The following is a 19876-nucleotide window of genomic DNA, read 5'->3' on the forward strand; positions in this document are numbered from 1 at the left end:
AAGCAAGGCAGGAACCTGGAGGCAGGAGCTGATGCAGAGGCCATGGAGGAGTGCTGCTTACTGGCTTGCTCCTATGGCTTGCTCAGCCTGCTTTCTTATAGAATCCAGCACCACTAGCTCAGGAATGGCACCACCCACAATGGGCTGGACCCCTCCCCCATCAATCACTAATTAAGAAAATGCCCTACAGGCTTGCCTACAGCCCCATTTTATGGAGGCATTTTCTTAATTGAGGTTCCTTCCCCTTCTGGCGACTTTAACTTGTGTCCAGTTGACACCAAGCTAGTCAGCACAAGGCTTATTAGACACATGACTAAAAGGAACAAACTGGGCCAGATCCTCTTCCTGGCAGTGTCTAGGAAGAGGTGTGAGGGCAAGGGTCATTCAACCGAGTCCTAAAGGAACATGGGAACTAAAAGCAAAGGCATTTCTCTATAATGCCCCAGAATAAAATATAATCATAACTTATGTGTCACTGAATATCTGCCTAGGATACCTCCCCAGTCCTGGAGAAGTCTTCGAAGGGGAAACTTTGGCTTAAATATGACTGGAAAGCTCCAATGGCATCTTGTAATACACAGGAGGGGAGGCACGGGATGTGAACTAGAAGTAGCCTTTTATACCAAAGGAAAAGGAGCTCTGGTTTCCTTGGGCCTAGACACCTGAGCGCTTACAGGCCGAGGGCTGTGGCAGAGCTGCTCAGAGTTCCCTGTTGAGCTATGGGAGAAGTGGATTGAGGAAGACCAGTGAGGAGCAGAACTGGGCAGAATGGAAAGTGTGAAGTGGAGCTGGGAACAGTGACTGATTAAAGGCAGCAACAGATCCAGGAACACAAGGGGCATGTTTGGAAGGAAACCAAGTGGAGGCCACCATTCAGTGCACAAAACACTTATATAACACACAACCTTTGCCGTGCACATCTGTTTTCCAAAACTTTCCACCACTACTCCAGAGTCCCATCTGCCCTGGTGACATTTTCCCAGGGGAAAGGCAAATAGCTCCTGTCTCAGGGTGAGGCCAGGGTAGAGCTGGACAAGCAGGCTTGACCAGCCCTGAGTTCCTCCCCTCCGGCTCCCTGCCTGCCAGGAAAATGCCAGGTCAGCCCCCTCACGCCGGCCTCTGTCCAGTTCACCTTTCCAAGACACTACCCACACTCCCCGGCCTTTGATAACTCTCCTTTCCTCTCTCCAGGAGCCCCCCCTCCCAGGTCTCAGTGTGGTGCCACCTCTCACCAGCTAAGTCTCTGCTCACTGGCAACTCCTTGGAGAGACCTTTCATGATAGACAGCAATGAAGAGGATAAAAATCGTCCTGGTTGTGTGATCGTGCCCAGCAGTCTCTCCCTAGAATGTATCTTTGCTTACTGTGGCACCCTTAACCCTTCAAACCCTTTGAACAATCCCTTTAAGAAGGTGTAAGGCTTGTGTGACCGTGTGGAGCGTTCCAGGCAATATAACAATGGCATTCTATTTTTTTTTTTTAAGATTTATTTATTATATGTAAGTACACTGTAGCTGTCCTCAGACACACCAGAAGAGGGCATCAGATCTCATTATGGATGGTTGTGAGCCACCATGTGGTTCCTGGGAATTGAACTCAGGACCTTTAGAAGTCAGTGCTCTTAACTGCTGAGCCATCTCTCCAGCCCAACAATGGCATTCTTTATTATTACTCTAAATATTTTCCTTCTTTTAAGCTTTATCTAGTCCGGCAGTGGTGGCACATGCCTTTAATCCCAGCACTTGGGAGGCAGAGGCAGGCGGATTTCTGAGTTCGAGGCCAGCCTGGTCTACAGAGTGAGTTCCAGGACAGCCAGGGCTACACAGAAATCCTGTCTCGAAAGAAAAAAAAAAAGCCTTATTTATTGGGTAATATGGTAATGATGACCCCCAAAGAGGAGCAGGAATCACCCCCCACGAGTCCCTTACCCCAGTCACGACCAAACCTTTTAAAGGTTGTAGTGTGCATTGGCAAGAACCTCAAGACAGCTTCTTGCCAAGCAAGTATGTCAACCTTCTGATCTCAATCTCCTTTATTTAAGAAATCCATTAGGGGGCTAGAAAGATGGCTCCGCGGTTTTGAATACTGACTGCTCTTCTAGCCAACCGAGATTTGACTCCCAGCACTGGGAGCATCAGTAACTCTAACTGCAGTTCTGGAGAATCCAATACACGTATTATATAGGTATACATGCAAGTAAAACGCCTAAACATAAAAAATAATAATAATAATAAAGTAAAATTTAAAAAAATTAAGGAAATGCTCTGGGCCCACTAGATGCTGTGATTACAGGCCCCTCAGTTAGAAGTCCCAGACTTTCCCCACAGTTCCTCTCAGCCGGAGTCCGGGAGAGGGGCCGTGCAGCAGTGAAGAGGAGTGGCGGCGGCGGGCGGGCAGGCGAGCAGGGGGGCGGGGGGCAGCGGAAGCCGAGATAGATAGTCCAGCTGTGCCCCTGCGCCAACTCCTGCTGTTACCAGTTCTCAAATCACAAGACTGGACGGTGTTCCGCTCCACGGGAACAGAGAGAACTCTTTAAACAGCCACACCTGCCTTTGACTCAGGGTAGATCAGCCTTAAGTCCTCGCTGCCAACAGCCGGATACCCTTTCAGCCTTGAAGCAAACTTGGGCGGCAGACGGAACAGCATCCTTTTTATCACCTACGCTCTGCTAGTTGCGGTGGGGCGGGGACACACGGAAAGGTCACAGAGATAAAAGACACAGAGCGGAACCAGATGCATCTCTTCCTCACTCAGTCAGCTGAGTAGGACCTAGAAATCCCCGCCAATGGCTCCCAGACCTCTTAACTCGCGGGAGCATCCTCAGAGGAGAGCCCAGGGACCGCCTGATTCCTGCGGGACTGGATAGAACCTTTGGGGGTGCCGGCCCAGAAATCCGTCTTTTTTTCAAAACCTCTCCTCTCCAAATCCTTCTGCCTCTCTTCTAGTTCTGCTTTGCATTTCCATCCAGCAGTTGGAAACCGGTCAGAAGTGCTCACCCTTCCTACCTCCAGCTTTGAGGATCGCACTCGGTGATCTCGGCATCGCCATCTGCCGGACACAGTGCGGAACAACAACTGCTGCTCTCTCTAAGACTAATGCTTCACTCCAACTATGCTCTCCCATCGCTTAGGAAAATGAAAAGCCATTTCCTACGTCCATCTCAGCCAGTACTGCAGATCTGCTGCTATGAGAGTGTTTAACAATCGAATCTATTAATACACGAGCACATAAACAAACGAATTAAGAATTCGGGATGGGGGCGGTAGCTTCGTGGCATGTCATCTGCACAAGGGGCCCTTGGTTCAATCACCAGCGTTTTTAAAAATTGCCTTTAATTAGAACAATAAGAAGCAAGACACTCGAAAAAGAAAAGCAAGCACACGATCGTTTATTCAAATGTTGAGATCACCCGTGGGTGGAGGGTACAGTTGCCTAGACTTCATTTATTAATTTCCTCATTCGGCTTTTCAAAAAGTATGTTTGGATGATGGAGAAGGAGAAGGGAGAGGAAGAAAGAAAAGAAAGAAAGAAGAGAAAGGAAGGAAGGAAGAGAGGGAGGGAGGGAAAAGGGAGAGAGGGGAGGAGGGAGGCAGAGAGAGGAAGGAAGAAAAAGGAAAGAAAGAAAAAGAGAGAGACAAAATGGACAAAAAGTATCAGAAGTAGATGACCCTCCATCAAATTTCTAGGACCAAACTCTAAAGAACTCAAAGGGGAGGTTGGATCTAGGAGAAAGATGGGGACAGAGAGTGGAGTGTCTGAGTAAAGCTGATATGGAAGGACTCACCAGAGTGGTCTAAGGCTACGGGCATACTGTTTTCTGCCAAAGAGGGAGCCACCTCTTTATAGCATCCTGACCATGGGAGGATCAGGCCCAGACTGACTCTCACTGTCCATCTCTAGGCTAGCTTAAAGAGAGGCCACTCCTCAAAGTTCTTCCTTGACTACACTAGACAACCAAAGGTGAAATCAATGTCAACCCTTTCTGCTAATTGCTCCCACAGATGAGAGGACTGAGTGAGCACGCTGAAGCCAGAGGCCCCACATCTTTGTGAGAGGAATCTCTGAGTAGACACAAATGGGGGAAGGCTTTATTACCCCACCTTCTTGTTGTTCTTTGCCTGATTTTCTTTTAAAAGTTCTTTTATTTAGTTATTTCTAAGAGTTATTTTCTGCCAGCTGTGGTGACTCACACCTTTAAAACCAGGACTGGGAAGGAGGCAGAGACAGGTGGATCTCTGAGTTCAAGGCCAGCCTCATCTTCATTACAGAGTTCCAGGACAGCTACATGGAGACACTGTGTTACACACCCTTCCCATTTTAAATGTATGGGTGTTTTGGCTGCATATATGTCTGTGTACCACTTGCATGCTTGGTGTTCAAGGAGGTCAAAAAAGAGGATGCTAATCAAACCCAGGTCCTCTGGGGAAACATGCAGTGGTCTTAGCTGCTGAGCCATCTCTCCAGTCCTTTTGAGATTCTGGTAAGTTACACGTATTTACGTACTGATGCAGGAGTACTACTGCATGCTTGCAGAAGTCAGGGTCTCTCTCCACCATGTGAGTCCTAGCTGTCATTCGGGTCATCCTTTCCCAATGGAGCCTTCTCACCAGCCCCACTTTCCTTTTTTAAGATCTCTCCCTAGAGTGGAGAGCAGGGTGGCGGGAGAAATAGCTCAGCAGTATAGAGTCCTATCTGCTCTTTTGGAGAACTCAGGTTCGATTCCCAGAACACACAAAGCGGCTCGCACCTATCTGAAACTCCAGTCCCAGTGGGTCTGATGTTCTCCCTGGGTCTTCTCCAACATGTGCATGAACATGGTACACAGATGTTCAAGGCGGTGAAACACCCAGTACACATAAACTTGCCTCCAGATTCTCTGGAGACCTCGCAAACCAGCCATACGGACTACTGAGTCCTGGAAGAACAACAAACCCTACCATCCCTCCCTGTAAGGGAGTGAGTCTGGCAGAGCTGGACTTCTCACTGGGGACTCACTGGGGCCTCGGTGTAAGAGCTGAGGGGAGTTGTAGCCTCAGAGGTTACTACTGTCCAGAGTCCCCTGAATAGCAAGGATGTAAGAATGACCAGAGTGACCTGTAGGTGTCACTCTTCAAACAGACATCCTGCCTCCCCTTTCTCCTGCCTGCTGGGGTTTCGGGGTACATGCTTGTAATTCTGGCACTCTGGAGGCTAAGACAGGAGGATCATTGGGAGTTTGAGGACAGCCTGAGCTATACAATCTCTTTGTGTCTTATCTGTCTCTCTCATCTCATGTCATGTCTTCCTTCCTCCTTCTCCTCAAAAACCATCTCTTTCTCACAGCGTCACCTATAATATATAATACTTGCAGAGGGAATGGCTATGGATGAGGACTTGGGAACTGTTTGACCAGGTCTATGTTAGATGGGAAAGGACCCATTGGGGAAGGATAAAGTCAAAGCTAAGGGTTCTGTGCCTTGGTGTATAACCTACGCTTGGCCTCCTGAGGTAAGGTGCACTGGGGCCAAGAGAAGCATCATTGCAGAGCCTCCACTGGAATGAAGAGGATGCTGGGAAAACTGGCTGAATCCACATATCCCTTCCAACCTCCATGACTGGAGGCTAGTCATTCAGTGACACACACTCTCTCTGCTCCCCTGTATTCTGCCCAGGAAAAGAAAATCTCTGGGCTTGTTCAGAGGTGAGTTCTTAGTGTGTTATGGGCTTTTGTTTTGTTTTGGTTGGTTAGTTGGTTTGGTTTGGTTTTGGTTTTTTGGTATTTTTTTTTTTTTTTTTTTTTTGAGACAGAGTTCAGGTAGCCCTGGCTATCCTGGAACTCACTGTGTAGATTACAGTAGCCTTGAACTCACAGAGATCCACCTGTCTCTGCCTCCTCAGCCCTGAGATTAGAGGTGTGCATTACCACATCTGGCTATTATGGGACTTTCTACCATAGGATATTTCTAACTCCCCTCATTTCCTTATTCCCACCCTGTCCCCATTCTCACCACCATAGACAAGCTTTAAAAACAGGAGAAAAGTACAATATTGAAATAAAGAATCAGAGATATTAAAATGATCGCTATCAGTGAGAAATTGTGTGTGTCATAGTTGTCTGTACATGTTTGTGTATACATGTGAGTCAGGGTGTTTATTTGCAAGTATGTGCATGCATGTGTGTATGTATGTGGAAGCCATAAATTGATATCAGACATCGGATGTCTTCCTGGGTTTCTCTCCATCTTTTTTTCTTTTCTTTTTTCTTTTTCTTTTTTTTGGGGGGGGGTTTGTTTGTTTTTTTGTTTTTTTGTTTTTCAAGACAGGGTTTCTCTGTGTAGCCCTGGCTGTCCTAGAACTCACTCTGTGTAGGCAGCCACTCGGACAATACGCACTTGGCGGCAGTGATAGACGAGTCCACTGCACATGCGCCCTTCCCGAGCGGGGCTCATGCAGGTGCCCCTCCCGAGTGGGCTCATGCAAATTAGGTGTCTCCCGAGCGTGTATGCTAACCAATCATGCACCAAACCCGAGCAGGTGCATGCTACCAAGCCCCTCCCAAGCAGGTGTATGCTAATGAGGCGATTGCCAGGGAACCAATCCAGTAGAACCACGAGGGCTTGGGCACGGGTATAAAAGGGGCGCTCTCTAGGCAGTCAAGGCCATTCCACGCAGAGCCATTCCACGCCACTCCACAGAAGAAAGAGCAGCGGCAAGAGCAGCGACAACTAGCGAGAGAGAGCCGCCGCTGCCGCCCATTCTGCAGAAGCAGGAAGAGCCACAGCACCTAGAAGCAAGAAGCGCGATTCCACAGAGGCGGGCAGCGCCTGGGAGGCAGGAAGAGCGGTAATACCTAAAAGAGCTGTGTAACACTTAGGAACCTATGGCCTCGAACTCAGAAATCCGCCTGCCTCTGCCTCCCAAGTGCTGGGATTAAAGGCATGCGCCACCACCGCCCGACCTCACCTTATCTTTTGAGACAGGGTTTCTTACTGAGTCTAGGGCTCAGCAACTCAGCTCGAGGAAACTGCCTGCCTCTGCATCTCCAGTGCTAGCATTATACATATGGGAAGTATGCACCTGACTTTTAAAAAAATTATTATTTTATTATTATTATTATTATTATTATTATTAATTATTATTATTATTATTATTATTATTATTATTATGGGTACCAGGCATTTAACTCAAATCCTCATGCTGAGACAGCAAGCAGTTTACCAGCTAAGGCACCATACAGCTCCCAGTCTGAGAAGTTGTTATAGAAAAGAACAGACAAAATATTGAAAATATAAGAAAGGAATAATGACACAGATCTATAATCCCAACACTTGGGAAACCGAGGCAGAAAAATGAAACATTCCTACATAGTGAGACTCTGTCACACAAAGAAAGAGAATGAAGAGAAAAGGGGAAAAAAGGAGGTAGGTATAAAGAGAGTAGGAGTCAGGCATCAGGGCTGGAGAGATGGCTCAGTGGTTAAGAGCATTGACTGCTCTTCCAGAGGTTCTGAGTTCAATTCCCAGCAACCATATGGTGGCTCACAACCATCTGTAATATGATCTGACGCCCTCTTCTGGTGTGTCTGAAGACAGCTGCAGTGTACTCATATAAATAAAAATAAATGAATCTTCAAAAAAAAAAGACAATGAAGAAGAGGTGACTGGGAGGGCAAGGGGGGGGTGAAAGAGAGATTAATTCTGTGGAATTAAGGATCTAGAATTTCAACCAAAAGGTCTAGGAGGGCTAAGGGGAAAGACGAGGGAAATGGATGGATTTTAGGACATCAAAACCAAAGAAGTTCCTAAATGTCTTTCCTGAGAAAGGGACCATCATTGGCAAAGCTCCCCTCACTCTGAGCAGCCACCGACTGCTTTGGACAAGACTGAGCTTACAGTCTATGCCACAGATGGGTTCCAACCACTCCATGCAACCCCAGCCTCCTTGACATATCTCTTGGCTAAGAGAGAACTCAAAATCTATCTTGCCCCACCAAAGGAAGAGAGGAGTTTTGTTTCACAGAAGATTAAAGACTGGGCCGGGTGTTGGTGGAGCCCACTTAATCTCAGCACTTGGGAGGCAGAGGGAAGCAGATCTCTATGAGTTTGGGGCTAGCCTGGGCTTCAGAATGAGTTCTAAGACAACCAGGGCTAGCCTGTCTCAAAAAAGGATAATATCATTAAGGGGACTGGGAGGATGGAGCCGCAGTGAATAAACCACGTACCCCCAAACATAATGAGCATAGTTCAGATCCCCAGAATCCAGGTAAAAGCCAAGAAGGCATGATGGCTGCCTGTAACTCCAGCACTCAGGAGGCAGAAGTGGTGAGACCTATGTGAGTCTGAAGCTAGCCTGATGTGCTGGTTTGAATAGGTATGGCCACCACAGGCTCATGTGTTTGAATGTTTGGCCCATAGGAAGTAACACTATAAGAAGGTGTGGCCTTGTTGGAGGAAGTGTGTCACTGTGGGTATGGGCTTTAAGGTCTTCTATGCCCACATTATGCCCAGTGTGGCACAAAGTCCCCTTCTATGCCCAGGGATCAAGATGTAGAACTCTCAGGTCCCTCTCTAGCACTGTGCCTGTCTGCATTCTACCATACTCCCCACCATCATGATAATGAAACTGTAAGCCAGCCTCACTTAAATGTTTTCCTTTATAAGAGTAGACTTGGCCATGGTGTCTCTTCAGCAATAAAATCCTAGGACTACATATCATGCTACATATCATCTTAAGGTCTACATATCAGGCTACAGGCAAGCCAGAGCTATGAATAGAGACACCCTCTAACAAAGTGAAGTGTGATCTAGAAAAAAAAACATCAACAAGTCTCTACAAAAACTCACATACGTGCATGTGAACACTCATATATACACACATGCACACAAGCCACACACAAATACACATGCAAAAAAAAAAATACAAATGTTATGCCCAGAGTCCACGGGAAAACCCAAACAAGCCCAACAATTGCAAATTCTGCTGTAACTTACAAAAGACCCTTTTATTCGAGTCCACACTCGGATCACACACTTTGCACTCTCTAAGAGCAAGTGATTGCATGTGACCCCGAGCCCAGAAAAACATGGGTTTATATACAAAATCGGAAATTCTTAAGATGCTTCAGAGGGGAATAAAATGCTATAATCATTTGTTAGGGTGGGACTGAAGCTGGTGGGGTATTAATGGGTGTCTGTTTTGGGGTTATCAGGAACTAATTTTATGGTTGGCCATAACTGTCTGTGACCTCTGATTACCTTTTTCTATGATTTAAATGGGGGCGGGGGGAGAGGGGAGCTCTTATCCCCTCTGGGTTTGAGGTCTCAAGGACAGGCACCTGGAGACTTCGGCTGCTTATTGGAGAGTGCCAGCTGGCCCTGGCAACACCAAGACTGGGAGGATGTTTCTTGTTAGCACTTGGCTCTAGAGATGTTTTCATTAGGGAGGGTGGGGGCTTTTGGGTAGTGCCATTCTTTGTTGTTGTTGTTGCTGTTGCTGTTTGGTTTGGTTTTGGTTTTTTGAGACAGGGTTTCTCTGAATAGCCCTGGCTGTCCTGGAACTCACTCTGTAGACCAGACTGGCCTTGAACTCAGAAATCTGCCTGCCTCTGCCTCAAAAGTACTGGGATTAAAGGCATGCACCATCACCGCCTGGCTGGGTAGTGTCATTCTAACACTAGCCTGAATTCTCTCAGAGTTGCGGGGGGGTGGGGGTGGGGGCTCACCTAGCTGCCTGCGTATTGCGCTTGCCTACACAACTCTGGAGTTTCTTAGGTAAGGTTTTAACCATAGAGAACTAACATTAGTAATTCGGGGGTCACTACACAAAAACTTCAAAAGTTCTGCAAACAGTGTATAGTGACACACGCTCGCCACCCAACACCAAGGACATGAAGGCAGGAGAACCATGAGTTGGTCAGGAACTCCTTATGTCACCTAGGCTGGCCTCAAACTCCTAACAATCCTCCTGTCTCAGTGTACCAAGTGCCAGAGCTACAGGCATGATACACTACCCCATGCCTGGCTCAGAAACTTATCTTTTAGAACATACTCCAGACAAACTGAAAGCATTGTGTTCCTTTTGACATGCTCGTCTGGTGGAGTGGTTGTTTAATCAGTCCCAGGCTCCCTACAGAGAACAATAGTCTAGAACACAGCTGCTGCCTCATACACACACCCATACCAGGCACACACTAAGATTGTCGCTGCTGCTGCTGCCACCACCACCAGCCTTAGTCAATGATCTATGGCTGTGAAGAGACACCATGGCCACAGCAACTTTTATAAAGGAAAGCATTGAATTGGAGCTGGCTTACAATAGTTTACTTTAGTATCACACGGTGGGAAGCATGCTGGCATGCAGACAGATATGGTGTAGGAGAGGTAGCTGAGAGCTCTACATCTGGATCAGCAGGCATAAAGAGAGAGGCACTGGGCTTGGCTTGAGCATTTGAAACTGCAAAACCCACCCCCAGTGACACGCTTTCTCCAATAAGGCCACACCTATTTCAGCAAGGCCACAGTCCTAATAGTGCCACTCCCTAAGCATCCACATCTGTGAGGGTCATTCTAATTCAAACCACCATAGGTACTTCACAAAAATTAAAAATACAAAATGTACTTGGACTCATGGTTCTGGAGGCTGGGAAATCCAGCAGCCATAGCTGGCAAGGGGTTCATGCTCCTTTGACTCATGGCAGAGACCAGAAGGACAAAGAGCCAGGCACAAAAGAGGTACAACACAAAACTACACCCCCCCTTACACACACACACACACACACACACACACACACACATATTGTGGTAACCAAAACTGTTCTTCAGAATAAGAAGTTTCAGTCCCCTAAATTGGAATCATGTCGATCCTAAGTGTTGGCATTCCTTCTAGGCTCCTCCCAACAGTTACCTGGCAACAGCCAGGTAGGCCTGTCTTAAAAAGTGACTGTTTGGCTCCCCTCCCTCCCCCCGCAATCTCTCTGCCCCTTCTCTCTCTGACTCTCTTCTCCCCTGACCCCTTTCCTCCTCTCTCCCCTTTCCCCTCCTTCCCCATCTCCACCTGTTCCTGGCAGCCCTCTTTCTCCTCCTCCTCCTTCTCCTTTTCTTTCTCTCTCTCTTTCTCCCTGTCCTTCTCTTTCTCTACCTCTACTCCCATCTCAACTCCTCTTCCCATGTCCCCAAATAAACTCTATTCTATACTATATCCCTCCTTTGGCTGGTACCTCAGGGGGAAAGGATGCCTCAATATGAGCCTGCCAAGGCACCCCTCCCACCTCACCATACTGAGATCTACTAAACATATCCTGGTCTTTTTATAAAGCACATCAACAAAAGTGGGTGCAATTTAACCTAAACATCTCTTAAAGGTCCCAGAACTTCTCAACACTCCTACACTGGGGCTTTCAATGAGAAAGCATGTTCAAACCATAGCACTCACGGACCTGAGAACAGGAAAACTCCAAATAACCTAGAGTGACTGAGAAGCACTGAAGCCAGCAGCCTGCCTGCAGAGTATGGGAGGCAAGGAGTCCACAGTAGAACTGAAGATGCTAGGGCAGCCAAGCTGGATGAGCTGTAGAAATGAAGGCTCCAGCAGTAGAAGGTAGAGGGTTTTACCTTTTAGGCTAATCTGAGCTCAATCCCAGGGACACACATGATGGAAAGAGGAAACTGACTCCCATAAGTTTTCCTCTGACATCCACATGAACACCATGACTCGTTCATGTATACACACACAGACACACACACACACATAAATGTTAGAAAAAAATTAAGAAATAAGGTGTGTATAACCGGAGGGGAGCAGAGTCAGGAAATCCAAGAGCAGATGCTGCCATAGAAACAGTGTGAGGACAAGCCGGGAGACTAGAGAAGCTGCCCTCTTAAGCACAGCTCCATCTGCTTTCAGGAAACTGCGTTAGTCAATAGTGGAGAGAAGTGAGGTCTGAGGTTGTCCTGTGCAGCCTAACTCCATACTATCAAAACTTTAAAATCAAGGAGGATGCCAGTCAGTGGTGGCGCATGCCTTTAATCCCAGCACTCCGGAAGCAGAGGCAGGCAGATTTCTGAGTTCGAGGCCAGCCTGGTCTACAGAGTGAGTTCCAGGACAGCCAGGACTATACGGAGAAATCCTGTCACAAAAAACAAACAAAAAAAAAATTAAAAAATAAATAAATAAAATCAAGGAGGAGCCAACGCCTGACATGGCAGGAGTCCTAATAGAAAACCAAGCTACCCAAAGAGCCAAATCTGCGTCTTCTTAAACTCCGGAATCTAGCAGGAAACCCTTGCAGGAAATCCACACAGAACACAAGGACTTGAACCACACACATCCGGACTAGACAGAGACAGGTCACATGATCTGCATTTTTCCACTTGTGCGTTAGTAGAAAAGAAAGGGATCCCTCTGTATGACTCAGAGGCTGTGTGCCATCCACAGAGAGGATCTACAGTTTATAACTGAGCTATCTCCGAGGCCTGAGAAAAGAACCGGGAAATAACCCCAGCCTCAAGAGCCAAATTTAACCTGCCATAACCCCAGGGTGAGAGAAGCCACTCTGGGAGGCAGTTGTGGGGAGTGGAACGGTGGGACTCGGACATGTTCAAAAGTGCAGGTTGGTAGGAACCCGGAAGTGATCGCATCGCGAAAAATCAACTCTGGCCTGGGTTACTGAGAGCTGATCTCACTAGCTGAGAACAACCCTGGAGTCTGGCAGCCTGCGGTCTTCAGAGGGATCAGGTCACTCTCTAGCCTAGATCTAGAGCCACCTGGCTGCTGTCCCTGCCATAGAACGACTATAGGTGAAACTTAAGCGAGCCCCTTGCTAGCCACAGCCGCATCCCTCAGCAGCCCGAGCTGCGCTTGGAAGACCTCCACGTGCCGTGGTTGCTCACTTCGTCCCCAAGGCAGCTGGGTGCCATGCCAGCTGCTTCAGCCATCGCACCCTTGGGAAGCAACCCCAGCCACAGACCGCAAAGCCAAAAGTGAGCAGTAGTGGCCTCTAGTGCGCAAAGAAAGAAGTAGCAAAGAGCTCAGCACCAGCTTCAGCCTTAGCAGAGAAAAGTTCCGAAATTTAGCTCACCTGCCGTCTCTCTGGGCAGGACCTGTAGTCCGGGTTTCTGAGACCCGGAAATAAGTAGCTGCGTTGTTCATCCTTTTCTTTTCTTTCGTCTCTTCTTCTTTTCCCCTCCCCTCTCCTCCTCTCCCAGCTCCTCTCCGGTTTCCTCCCCTCCCCTCCCGGCTCTTCTCCTTCCTTTCCCTCCCCTCTCTTCCTTCCTTCTCCCCTTTCTTCGTTCTTGTTTGTTTGTGAGTTTTGTTGTTGTTTGAGACAGGGTTTCTCTGTATAGCTCTAGCTGTCCTGGAACTCACTCCGTAGACCAGGATAGACCGGAAATAGAGATCCACCTACTTCTGCCTCCTAAGTGCTAGGATTAAATTAGGCATGTGTCACCATCACACCTGGCCATTTATTTACTTATTTACTTACTTACTTACTACTTCTTATTACTTCCCCATTTTTTCATTTGATTATACCTTTAGCAGTGTCTTCATGTCTTAAATTACCACATCTATAAAATCCTCACAGACTTGCGCAGAGGTTTGTTTCCATGACGATTCTAAATCCCATTAAATTGGCAACCAAGCTTAACCTTCATAGGGACATAGAAGGACGAGGGGGAGTAGAGGGAGAAGGCAACGAGCTGAACAAGTAAAATGACCCATTGTGTGCGAAAATGCCACAACCAAACCTGATACTCTGAGTGCTAACATTAAAAAATAATCAATGAATTAAACTAGGATGGTGGTACCTGTTGGTCTATGTAGGTCGATTTAGACATAGCCTACTCAGCAGATAAATGCATTGATGTGTTCTTTAAATAATGCTGTTCTAGGAGCAAAGTGGGAGCTCTGGGGTGCCTAATTACCTATAGCTCTAGGTACTAGTTGTGTGAGTTGTATTTATGAAAAATTAAGACTGTATCCTTCAAATATGTACACTTGCCATATGTTTATTACACTGTTTTGTTTAGAAAGGTTTTTTTGTTGTTGTTTTTGTTTTGTGAGGGTTTTGTCTTTGTTTTGTTTTCTGAGACAGGATTTCTCTATATGACAGCCCAGCTTTGGCTGTCCTGGAACTTGTAAATCAGACTGGCCTCAAACTCACAGAGAGCCTCTTGCATCTGCCTCCCAGGTGCTAGAATTAAAGGAGCACATGGAATCCACCTTCAACCTGGTCTATGAAGTGAGGTGCAGGATAGCCAGGGCTACACAGAGAAACAATGCCTCAAAAAAAAAAAAAAAAAGTTTGCCAGGCAGGGGTGTCACACCTTTAATCCCAGCACTTGGGAGGCAGAGGCAGACCTATTTCTGAGTTCGAGACCAGCCTGGTCTACAGAGCGAGTTCCAGGACAGCCAGGGCTACACCGAGAAACCCTGTCTCGGAAAAAAAGGGGGGGGGTCTTATTCTAATGACTGTAGAGTCTGTAGTCCAGCTAACCCCAATGATGGGCAGCTGTGAATGGGAGTCTGAAAGTCCAGGAGTTGCTCAGTTCAGACTAGACACAGCCCAGCGGAGGCCACTTGTTTCACCTGGTCTCCATAGGTTCCAACAGATGTGTTGCTCAGTAAATGCAAGCAAGTGGAATCTTCCTTCTTCCAAAGTCCTTATGTAGGCCTCCAGGAGAAGGTGTGGCTGAGACTGAAGGTGTGTACTTCCACGCCTGGAACTAAAACTCGTTTGTCCCAGGCTGACCCTGAACTCCGCTTACCTCAGTCTCCTGGGATTAAAGAAGTGTGCTTGCCTGGGCCTAAACTTTCCATGGCCACTATATCTCAAGATCTCCATTTCAAGATCCAGGTCAGAAGCCTGTGTCTTCCAGCCTCAAAATCTGAATCACAGGTGTGCTCTCCATTTCTGGATTGTAGCTCATTCCAGATGTAGTCAAGTTAACAGTCAGGAATAGCTAGCACATGACTTCAATTTTTTTTTTTTTAATTTAGAGGCAGAGTCTTGTGCAATTATCTAGGCTGTCCTCCTGCCTCAGCTCCTGTCACTGATACCACAAAGCTCAGTGCTAATAATGACTCACAATGAGTTATATTCCCTTCAATTAGTTGCTAAAAGCCCCTACTCAATAGTTTTTTGGACTTCCTTTTTGCTTTTTTTCTGGCTTTGACTTATCTCATATGCATTTTTTGTTTGCATTAATTACCTCACCAAACTTTTTCATGGTTTTGGGGTTTTGTTTGTTGTTTTTGAGACAGGGTTTCTCTGTGTAGCCCTGGCTGTCCTGGAACTCACTCTGTAGACCAGGCTGGTCTCCAACTCAGAGATCCGCTTGCCTCTGCCTCCACAGTTCTGGGATTAAAGCCATGTATCACCACTACCCAGCTACTTGAATAGTTTTTGAAGGAAGTTGTGTTGCACACAAACAAGAGCTGCTACTAAGCAGACACGGGGTAGGGGAAAGAAATCCATATGCTCTCCAAATCATGTGATCTCTAATTCCCATCTGGTATATGCTACTGGAGGTAGTCAGAAGCAGAAGATAAGTTATCTTTCCCTTGCAGTGAGCTGACAAGCATTCAGCCTTCCACTCTCCCTAAGAAGGACTTGTTGCCATTTTTAGCACAGTAATTTGTGAGTTAATTTTCCAGATCAAAATAGTGCTGGATTATCCCCATATATGGGCGCGCACACACAAACATTATGAAGGCATCAGAAACCCATTACAGCCACACAGTTTAGATAGGAAACTTCTTTCGCCCCATCTCAGGTATCTGTGCCCCTTATTTGATGAATTTTTCTTACAAATTCTCTACACATAATAGACCCAGTGCCCCCTTCTTTGTTTGTGTTGTTGTTTGGTATCTTAGGAAAGAATATAAATGTTCAAAGAGCACTGAAGCGACACGCGCCCAATCAGCATTGATGCTCTTCCTTTGACTCTTCTCCAACCCAACCACTAACTGTCACCAGCTGTTATCTTCTGGATGCATGTCCTTCCTGACTCTTGTCTGTACTTCTGTGAAAACACATGTATGTTTATAGTCAGGTGTTTGTTTTTGAGCCCAGGTTGCATTCCACAGCCCTGGCTAGTCTAGAACTGTGTAGACCAGGCTAGCCTCTGACTCCTGAGTGCTAGGATCAAATGTACCAAATGTGCGTGCCACCACACACTGATGTGGAATGCTGGCTTTCATTATGTACAACTATGAGTTAAGTGAAGGGACAAAGATACAGGCTTTTCTGGTACCAGTCACACTGTCACTTTACCCCACAGAAACCTAATTTCTGGCTATTTGGGAATCTAGAAAAAAAAATCCGACTCTCCACTTGGACAACCTCACAGACTGCAGGGATAGAACATGGCTTTCAGTTTGCTGACAGGAACTATTATTAGTTTTATCTCAAATTCATTCATTTAAGTCACTTACTGGCTACCTAACTAGGCACTGATCCAGGCACTGGGGACTGGCTATGGGCAAGATAGATGATCTCTGTCTTCCTGGTTTCTATGTGACCCTGAAGGAGAAACAAGATAAAAAAAAAAGATAGGATGCTGACAGATGATGGGCTCCAAGAAGTAGTTAAGAAGATAAGGAGATTCTAAGAAGAGACCAGAGAAAAAACCAATAAAGAGAAAAGAGGCAGCCAGAGGTTGTAATTTTGTTTTCTTCTTACCAGAGGATCAAGTCTTAGAAATAGACTATGGAGAAGGTAACAATTGAAGTCAAGTTTGTGTCTTTGGTTGACTAGTGCCTCTTGGGGGTGCATACAGTTTGTGATGTTTGTATATGCTTGGCCCAGGGAGTGACACCACCAACTGGAACATAGGAGTTTCAATGTGGTCATTGCCTTAACATTTTATTGTGATAATTGTCTCGAAAAAAACCTTTTCCCAAAGTTGTACTGTAAGTATGTCAAAAATAAACTGCTTAAGGTCAGACTCTAGAAGTCTGAACCAACACCATCTAATTTAGTCGGTGAAACCAGATCTCCTTCTCGCCTCATGAGAATCACTATTCCACCAGCTGCGGCACTTTTACCTTTTACTTCTTTCTTTCTTTGGTTTCTTGAGACAGGGTTTCTCCGTATAGCCCTGGCTGTCCTGGAACTCACTCTGCCTCTGCCTCCCTAGTGCTGGGATTAAAGGCATGCACCACCACTGCCCGGCTTACCTTTTACTTTCATAGACAATTAGAAGCTCCCTTTTTTATGTATTTAAATTTTCTTTTCTCTATGTAGTCTTGGCTGTTTTGGAGCTTGCTATGTAAATCAGGCTGGCCTTGAACTCAGAGATGCTCTCAAGTGCTGAGATTAAAGGTGTGTGGGCTACCATGCCCAGTTTAGAGAAATGAGTTATTTTTAGTCAGGTCTTCCTCCCTCAGGAAGCACTCCTTCAGTTGGCTAACCTGCCAAAAGCAGCTTTCTGCTCAGGGAAAATCAGGCGATCTGCCAGCCCTATCCACAAGGGCACACACATACTGGCTTGAAGCTTTCTCTCTTTGGCATTCTTTGGCACTGCACTTTGAAAGGGTATCAAACTCCTTCTTTTGGTGACTTTACTAGTGGTCTCTCTCAACTTGGCTACACATTGGCATTCTCAGAAGATTTAAAAAACTTAAGATGCCTGCCTGGGTCCCAACCCCAGAATTTCACTCTATTGATCTTGTGTACTGGCTTGACATCATTTTTTTCCCCTCAAGTTCCTACTGCCAGGCAAGTGGACTATAGTTTTTTGAATAATTTGAAAATGTTAAATACCTGGGATGTGTAAATAAGAATTCATGTAACTCAGAAATAACTGAGTTTTGAGACTGCAAAGTCATTGCCCATCGGTCCTATGTACGTTTTCTAATGTTCTTCACTTTTTTACTTTTTTACCCTGTATCCTTTAATGTGTCCAGGGAAGCAGTAGACCACCCCATCTTCTTAGGTGGCTGGTTTTACTTCTGCTCTTTCACAAGAGTTTTACTCCTGAATGAATTATTTTGTGCTTCTAACACTATGTTAGTGTGACCTGCCTTCTCCTTTGACATACTAGCATAACGTTCTCTAAGAGGGCAGGCGGGGCTGAGTATGTCCTTGAGTGTGAAAATTGAAACACCAGAGTTTCAACGGACTATATAACCAAATCTGGAACGGAAGAAGCTGTGATTTCATCCTGCCATACATATTTACCTGAATGATGATGGGACTCAGAAGTTGTATTTTGTTTGTTGTACTTCGTAGTGGATGTCAAAGTCCTTCGAGTGACCCGGGCAAGTGGGAAGCTCCTCATTTTGGATTGTTTAATCCTGCATCACCAGGGCTAAAAGCGACAATACAGAACTGTCCTAACAAAGGGCACTATTTGAAACCAAAAGCAGGACAGGCCAGCGAAGATTTGTCCGGCCACAACTGCCGCAGACTTCGACTTTCGGAACCGACAATCAGATCAGTACCCACGACGTCTCCCTCCCCACCCAAAACGGGTGAAGTCCGTGGGCAGCCTTGGCCCGGATGCCGGAGACCCGGGACACCAGCCTGGCGCCTTCCCGTAGTCCCAGCAGGCTCAGCGGCGTGCCGTACAACAGTCACCCAATTCTGCTGACATTTTCTTTCCGAGAAAGGGGTGGGAACTCGAGCGGCTGGGCGCACCGCAGCACGTCGGGAGGAGGACGCAGTCACACCCGGGCCACACCCGGGAGGCGACTCAAGGGGCAGGCCGCGGGTCGGTCGCAAGTCCCTTCCGGTCCCAGCATGCCCTGGGTGCACTCTCCGTACCCGGCCCCTGTAGCCGCGCGCACCCAGGGGAACTCCGCATTGTGTCCCGGCCAAGTTCCCGGACGGCCGCGGCCCTCCCCGGTCCAGCCACGACTTGGCCACGCCCCCGCGCTGCTCTGCGTGTCGCGTCACCACCACGTCAGTTCCGGGGAGGCAGCGGGCGATGACGTAGATGAGCGTGCCCTCTATATGAGGTTGGGGAGCGCCTGAGTCGGCCTTTTCCGCCCGCTCCCCCCTCCCCCCGAGCGCCGCTCCGGCTGCACCGCGCTCGCTCCGCGCTGTCAGGCTAGCGCCGCCGTCCCCAGCCGTCACCATGATTATCTACCGGGACCTCATCAGCCGTGAGTCCCGTCCGCCCGCGGGTCTGGGTGCGGGTGGGCTCGGGGAGCCTGGGGCGCGAGCGCGCAGAGCTTGGGCCGGGAGTCCCCGCGTGCGCCTACTGGGCGCGGGAGATGGCGGGCCTTCGCTCGCTGACGGGCGGCTGTTTTCCTTTCAGATGACGAGCTTTTCTCCGACATTTACAAAATCCGGGAGATCGCGGACGGGCTGTGCCTGGAGGTGGAGGGCAAGGTGAGCCGGCACCGCGGGGAGGTTGGCCGCGGGCCGGGCTGGGCTTGCGGGGAGGCCGCTGGAACTCGTGCAATCCTCGCAGCCGCCTCCAGGCGGAGGAGACGCTCTTTCCGGCCTTGGGTTTTTCTAGAAAAGTGGAGGCGGAGCCGAGCCTGGAAATAGGTCCGCGAACTCAGCGCCATCCTCCTTCCGGGCGGACGGGGACATATTGTCTCTAGGATAGGTTTGCGCTGTCCGCGCTTAACCCGTGGTGATCCGAGAGAGCCCACAGCAACTTGGTTCCGCTTGGTTAAAATGACCGCCGCTTTCGGTTCGGGCGGCGATTATTTGGGGGGTGGTTAAGGTGTTTCGCGGAACTGACAGATGGTTGCCGGATTTTTCCCCCCCTTAAACTAAACTGTATGGTTTTCTTCTAAATGTAGATGGTCAGTAGAACAGAGGGTGCCATCGATGACGCGCTCATCGGTGGAAATGCTTCCGCTGAAGGTCCGGAGGGCGAAGGTACCGAAAGCACAGTAGTCACCGGTGTTGACATTGTCATGAATCATCACTTACAAGAAACCAG

General features: G+C 47.7%; 2 protein-coding genes across 4 annotated transcripts in view; one reads left to right on the forward strand and one right to left on the reverse strand.

Annotated features, from left to right (window-relative positions):
• The window catches only part of Slc25a30 (solute carrier family 25 member 30), a 77263-nt gene extending 58416 nt beyond the window's left edge, over positions 1–18847 (reverse strand). For 2 of the 3 annotated variants that reach the window (XM_031362785.1, XM_031362784.1), the window contains exon 1: positions 18157–18847. The gene's annotated coding sequence lies outside the window, so the exon portion shown is untranslated. Of the gene's footprint in view, positions 1–13053; positions 13120–18156 lie in introns of those variants that run through there. The other variant, XM_031362788.1, reaches the window with a different exon arrangement.
• Positions 18848–18914: 67 nt separating this feature from the next.
• Positions 18915–19876, forward strand: part of Tpt1 (tumor protein, translationally-controlled 1) — a 1303-nt gene continuing 341 nt past the window's right edge. Inside the window, exons 1-3 of the mRNA XM_031361013.1 lie at positions 18915–19082; positions 19238–19311; positions 19734–19876. Coding sequence (XP_031216873.1) covers positions 19055–19082; positions 19238–19311; positions 19734–19876 — 245 coding nt within the window. The 5' untranslated portion in view covers positions 18915–19054. The remainder of the gene's footprint in view (positions 19083–19237; positions 19312–19733) is intronic.

Source organism: Mastomys coucha, unplaced genomic scaffold (genome assembly GCF_008632895.1).
Source record: "Mastomys coucha isolate ucsf_1 unplaced genomic scaffold, UCSF_Mcou_1 pScaffold9, whole genome shotgun sequence".
NCBI lineage: Eukaryota > Metazoa > Chordata > Mammalia > Rodentia > Muridae > Mastomys > Mastomys coucha.